The 6,804-nt window shown below is 47.2% G+C and overlaps 1 protein-coding gene across 1 annotated transcript in view; it reads left to right on the top strand.

Annotated features, from left to right (window-relative positions):
• The window catches only part of LOC104538035, a gene marked incomplete at its 5' end in the record, with an annotated part of 1,367 nt that extends 364 nt beyond the window's left edge, over nt 1-1,003 (top strand). Inside the window, one exon of the mRNA XM_010181083.1 lies at nt 560-1,003. Within this exon, the coding sequence (XP_010179385.1) occupies nt 560-1,003 (444 nt within the window). The remainder of the gene's footprint in view (nt 1-559) is intronic.
• Between the last annotated feature and the right edge of the window lie 5,801 nt (nt 1,004-6,804).

Here is a 6,804-nt window from a genome sequence, read left to right as displayed (position 1 = left end):
GGCGGGGCTGCTCCCCCCCCGGGGACGCGCGAAGGAGGCTGCTGTGCGAGCTTTCCAGTGAGATGTGCCATAGTCCTTTCTCTATTCAAATCATGTTGATTTGCCAGCCACGCTCTGTCAATACTGTATTTCCATGTGCGTTTTGTAAATAACTCTTTTTTTTCTCTCTCTCTCCTCTCTCTCTTTTTTTTTTTTTTTTTTGAAGCGTTTACTTTTTAGGAGGCTCTCTTCCTACGGGATCTGTTCCCAGCTGCGTGTGTGCTCGGGTGTGTGTCTGAAAAGTTGTGTACAAGTGCTCCGTGCTGCCTAGCAAGTGCTAACTGGGATTTCTAGTATTTCTTTGTGATGACCGATTTTGAAATGGGTTTCTCTAATGCCAGGAAATCGCGTCTGATGTTGTCAAGTACTAGAACTGCCAATAGCCAAAGCTGAACGGAATGTCCTATTTATGTGGGGGGGTTTTGTAAGACGTTCGTTCACCTTTTTTTTTTAATGAATTTTTTAAATAATAAAGGTTGAGTAAACACATGTCTAACCCTGTCTGCCTCTTTATCTTCAGACCGCTTCGATCCCTGTCCCATTTGCCCAGCTCGCAATATCCCCCTCATCCCCGCAGCCGAGGAGGGCGGGCGAAGATGCGCTGCTGGGGGGCGGCAGGAGAAGGAGAAGGAGGGGGGGTACTGGGCGTCCCCGGGGGGGGAAACACCCAAACCGGCGGAGGTCCCGGGGAAGGGGACACCTCGGTGGCCGTAGAGACCGTCCCGGAGGACTCTGCGCTGCAGGGCTGGAGAGCGAAGGTACAGGGCTGGCCGGTGCTGTGCAGGCAAGTGAATCCCGGCCAAAAATAAAATCAAATAAAAACAAGCGAAGGGAAGCCGTCCTGGTCGGGAGAGTCGCCCCATCGCGGGGCCAGAGCCAGAGCCCTTTCCCCCGGAGCACCCCAGGTGAAGGTGAGCATCCCGCAACAGCCGCCGGAGCAGCCCAGGACCAAGCGGGGCTTTAAGCCCCTCCTGCGCTGGCTCCGAGCGCCTCCTTGTCCTCGACAGCAGCGGGACGAGACGCCCGGGCTGTTCAGGCCCTCTCTTAAGTTTTTGGAGAGGGGTGCACGCCCCGAAGGAAAGGCAAGCCGGGGTCTCTCCGCAGCTGGGGGACTGAATTCCCCCCAGGTGCTAAGCTAAACCTGCAGAAAGCCGTTTGTAAGTGGATTAAAGCCCCTGCCTTGCCCATGACAGTGTTCCCCCGTCCCTGCGACGTCCCTGTCCCTCAATATTCACGGTTTAGATCAGCACCGTAACCGCTCCCGCCGCCCCCCTCACAAAGAAAGCAGCACCGGGGGCTCTGACGGCGAAACCAGCGGCTCCGACCCCGCTCCTCGCTCCCCTTCTCCCCCCTGCCGCCCCCGCCCCGGGGGGGGAGCGCGGAGCGCAGCGACTCTGACAACGGGGCTGGTTGTGCTGAGGAGTTGAAAGATCGAGCTCGGGTGCCCGCTTCGCGCTTCCCGACCCGTCCGGCTGTGCAGCCAAAGAGCGGGAGCCCGGCCGGGCTGGGGCTGCAGCGGGCTGGGCAAGGCTCGGGCCCCTCCTGTGATGCTGGAGCAGCGGGGGAGAGCCTGGAGTGGGCTCGCTTCATCCCTGGGCTCATCGCCCTCGACGGAGGCTCCGGGTTCCACGGAGCGGGTGGAGGTGCTGACCCAGGGAGCAGCCCCCTTAGAGCCCTTCCTGCACCCACGCCCGTCGTGCGTGGAAAGCAAAGGGAGAGGAGCTCAGGGCAACCGAGCACAAAAATGATGGGGAGTGGCTGAGGGAACTGGGGGGGGTTCAGCCTGGAGAAGAGAAGGTGAGGGGAGACCTATCGCCCTCTACAGCTCCCTGAAAGAAGAGGGTAGCAAGGGAAATCGGTCTCTTCTCCCCAGGAACAAGCGATGGGACATGGGGAAATAGCTTCAAGTTGTGCCAGGGGAGGCTTAGGTTGGATATTGAGAAAAATTTCTTCACTGAAAGGGTTACCAGGCACTGGAAGGGGCTGCCCAGGGCAGTGGTGGAGTCCCCATCCCTGGAGGGATTTAAAAGACGGGGAGATGAGGTGCTCAGGGACATGGTTTAGTGTGGACAGGTTATGGTTGGACTCGATGCTCTCAAGCACCGGCTCCCGCCCGCCCTCAGCGCCAGCACCGCGTTGCGAGCGCAGCCTCCATCCAGGCAATTACTTTCTTTTAATTTTTCCTCTCTCAGAGTTTAGTTTTCCTTACTTGACAATAAAGCCCTTCTTTGCTTGCTCACCTCGTTATCTCTTTTATTCTCATCCGCTTTCAGCAGCGCTGGAGTAGTAATCCAAAATTACGGGCAAGCCCCGGGCAAGTCCCCAGCCCGGCCCGGCCCCGGGACATTTTCCGGTCATGCGGGCAGAAATGGTCACTGTCCTCACTTGGGGTTAGTAGATCCAGAAACAGCCTCATCTTTCCTTTCTGCTACTAGCAGATTTTGGTCAAAGGCTATAGGAGGTCATGATTTCTTTTCTCTTTTTTCAATTATTTTTTTCTAAATAAGTCAGCTTTCTAAAGCTACATTCCTCCTTTAAAGAGAACACAGAGCTCTCATTTATCACTTTAATCAGCAGAAGAAGAAAAAAAAAAGAAATTGCTGTGAATGCCCGGAATCCCTGAAAGAGATCACACTTTGCACAAATCAAAGTTATCTGCTCCTATTATATTCTCCACTAGAAATGAATCATAAGCCTCCATCCCACTGAGGTTTCACGGGGACATTTGTTTAGCACAGCCGAGAACAATATCCTTTACATCTAAAGAGCCTAGGGCGGCAGAAGCCTCTCTGTCTGATACAGATGATTGAGAAATATCTTATCTTTTAAACTCATTTTTACTGCCTTGCCACCTCCCTGGTGTGCGACAAACAGAAGTCGAGGAGATTTATCAGAGAGCGATCGGTGTGGTGATTACGTGTCCTGTCAATAATTAATTGAATTATATCCTCGGTGTAATTACATACAGTCCTGTAGCCGGGAGGGAGGAAGAAACAAGGAAGTTGTGGTGTGGTCAGAGGGAGATCTCAGGACATGGTTCCAGTCATTAAAATGTGATGTAACATCACAATCTGGTGTATTCTGAGGCACAAATGGGGGAACACAAACAAAACCGACTACTAAAATATTATTTGCTTTGCAGCGGGGAGACAGCAAAAGCACTTGCTTTCATTAGCTGGCTTCATTGCTACTTTCTGCTGGGGATTTAAAAGTGTCTTGCAGTGAACAGACCAGAGGTCTCATTCATTTCAAGTACACTTCGTATTGTTCACCACATCCTAACTGACCAAATTTGATATTTCTGATGTTTGAAATAAAAAACTAGAATCAGTCCAGCAAAGCAGCATATATCTGATACTAATCCAGAAATGACACATTCAAAGTATCTTGCAAGCAAATTCTTGCCCTACACTAATTTTTCCATACTTCTTCCAGTCATAAGGGAGATCATCACATCATTATTAATTTACTATTTACTAAGAGCTGTTAGAGTGCTCTTTTGGTGCACAAATGCAAGAAAACAAAGGGCTTGATTCAGTTCCCTCACAAGTTTTGCACTGGTGGAACTTCAATGACACGGGTGTAGTCACTTCAGAACCACCTGGCTGTAATTATGATCAAAATCTGGGCTCTTGCACTTCCTTTGCTTTCCTAATGCCTCAAACCCTCTATTTTTCTACAGCAGGCTGCGGAAGACAGACAGCTGTTTGAGTACAGAGCTCCAAAATCATCCTCAAGTTCCTCCTCACTGCCATTGCCAGTGTCCTAAATCCTGCCAAACTTTGTCACATCAGTATGTCCCTTCTGCACTGTCCCTACGGCATGAGAGTCATAAATCCCACCCATAAGTGTCCCTTTCCACTTGTTAAGGCATAACCTCTCCGTGTCCTGAGCTTTACATCAGGTAGATTTTAATTTTAAAGTCTTTTAAGCATCCAGCTGCCAAAAGGAACTCGACACCTGCTTCCTTCTCTGCAAATTCCTCTTTTCAGACAAGTCCTTGATGATGCCTCTTGAAAAGGGCTTCATTTATGACCTCCGCTTAATTGACTACTCCATGGATTTCCCGTCTTCTTGGTCCTCCACCTGCTTCTTCAGAGATTTTTGGAAGTGGCTTACAGTGGCAAATACACTAAAAAATCAATGGCCAAAAACATCTTAACTAAACAGTGAGCAGTATTCAATACTTCCTGTGTGAAAATGCATCACAGGACAAGGTTAAAATCCTTCAGCTAATACGTTTTGTGTAAAAATTCTTCTCAAGGTACAATGCTGATAACGGTAATGGGGTCGTTGACCTTATCTGGACACCAGATGCCCACCAAAGCCACTCTATCGCTCCCTCAGCTGGACACTAGCGAGAAAATACAACAAACGACTCATGGGTTGAGATAGGGACAGAGGGAGATCACTCACCAATTGCCAAAACAGGCTTGACTTGGGGAAATTAGTTTAATTTATCACCAATCAAATCAGAGCAGGATAATGAGCAATAAAAATTACATCTTAAAACACCTTTCCCCCACCCCTCTCATCTTCCTGTAGCTGTAGCTTTAGTTTTGAATCTGTATTTTAACTAAGATGTATGCACGTTGATGGATAGCCCATCTGGAGCCATAGCTTCAGTTCGGATGGTTGCTATAATATCTGCTAACAAAGAAATAGTGAAGATTGGTCATCCAACACTGAATCAAACAGAAAGAGTTTCTATGAGTCTGTAAGAAATAATGGACATAATTAAGTTGTCCTTGAATTAATCACAGACTCGGCACGGGAAGTAGAAAATCAGGTGTCCTAGGGCAAACTGACTTCAAAATGACCCCTGCTCAGGTGAAAACCCTCACCCTGTGCAGGCACAGTGTAGTCAGAGAATGAACTGGCAGGTATTATAATAATATTTACATTTCTAACCATTCATTGTAATTGGGAGTGTTTAATTTTGTAACTTTTGTGTAGAAATACTACAAGAAAACTGGCATTAGGCGTGCATGCTAGGCAGAGGTATTCCCCATGTACCCGGCACTGAATAAAGTACTGCCTACTATTTCATACACCCAGTGTTAAGGAGTTGTTATTCCCAATTTCAGTGGCAATTCAACTTGCTACACATCTCTCCCTCGGTGCCCACAATTACCCTGACACAGAGATGATCCCTGAATGTCTGATAAAGACAATATCTAAGAGCTGCAGTCCTTACTGGAGACATTCAAGGATGAATCAGCACATGGCCTCTGGCAGAAGGGGATCCCATTATCCATTATAGAGTAATGGGCACTATAATAAATGATAAATAGATTTTAAATTATATGGAAACCCCTAGTAATGAGGCTAAGGACCATGACAAAGCTTTCTATCTCTTCTGGCCATCTCCCACTCACCTTTTTAGGCTTATAAAGCAACCAGTGCTTGAACAGTCTGCATTTGACCGGCTTTTCCCATCCATTCAAAGGCACCCCATGTGGGATTTTTAAGGTCATATTTCTGTTTCCTTGGTGGGTCTTACTTTTCTTGCCTGAAGAGTCAGTCGGGATGTGCATTCCTTGCAGCAGCTGAAAATCAGTGCACTTATTTCATCACTCAGGCACAGTTCCCCCAATGATGTACCACGCTGTGATCCCACAGCACAGAACCTCACGTCAAGTATCATCAACCTGAAAAGTTTTGTGTTGAAGCATCTTTCAGAGCTCATATGACTTCATAAGCATAATTATGCCAAAGACACAGTTATTAAGACCTGATAGTGGAAATAATTTCTAAGAATACATAACCTAAGGACGTACATACATTTATGGAAAATTATATTCTATTAAGTGATGAATAAAATGCGAAGGTACATGTTACAGAATCCCAGAATCGTTAGGGTTGGAAGAAATGTCCAAGATCACCAAGTCCAACCATCAACCCAACCCCACCATGGCCACTAAACCACGTCCCCAAATGCCACATTCAGGCGCTTCTTGAACCCCTCCATGGATGGGGACTCCACCACTGCCCTGTGCAGCCCCTTCCAGCGCTTGACCACTCTTTCAACTCTTAAAAACTGTTATAAGGGAGGTGACCCTTAAAAAAATGATGGGGCTGGGCTGAAGAAATGCTGGAAGTTGCACAACTCAACCATTTGTGATGAAGGACACCCAGGAAAGAATAGGGCGCAAGGCTGCTCCCGGCCAGCTTTGCAGCACATGGACATGGAGAACATCCTGTGCTGCTACCACACAGCCACAGGCACGCAATTGCAGCCAGAGAACAAAATGTGTCCAAAGTGGTTTTGGAAGACTGGAAAGGGAGAGGCAGGGTGTTGTGCATTTTATAGAATGAAATATTTATTTCAAAAAGTGATAATTGTATAAAAAAAAAAATTCAAGGAAATTACCGAGTTCATTTCTATTTCTCCTCACTCTAAGTGGAGCACATCCATCGCATGCGTGTCAGGGAATAATGAACAGTTCTGGGGAAATGGAAAATAATAGATGGAACTCAGTTGTCTTGTTTCCTCTATCACATTTTTTCCCTTTTAACCGCATATTGCCTTCTCTAGAGCGCGTACCACTGGAATTGTAACTATAGTTTTAGTTTTGAATCTATACCTACAACTTGATTTATGCTTGTTAATGGGTAACCCACTTACAACCACAGCTTTAGTTTAAATAGCTAAAGTCCACTTATAGCTATAACTCTCGTTTGATAGCACCCATTAACAGAGAAATAACCAAGACTGGTCACCCACAACCGAATCAAATAGAAACAGTTCCTAAGAGACTGCAG

The sequence above is a fragment of the Mesitornis unicolor genome, unplaced genomic scaffold (genome assembly GCF_000695765.1).
Source record: "Mesitornis unicolor isolate BGI_N332 unplaced genomic scaffold, ASM69576v1 scaffold33513, whole genome shotgun sequence".
NCBI lineage: Eukaryota > Metazoa > Chordata > Aves > Mesitornithiformes > Mesitornithidae > Mesitornis > Mesitornis unicolor.
The sequence above is the reverse complement of the archived record's forward strand: the minus strand, read 5'-3'. Positions and strand labels throughout refer to the sequence as shown.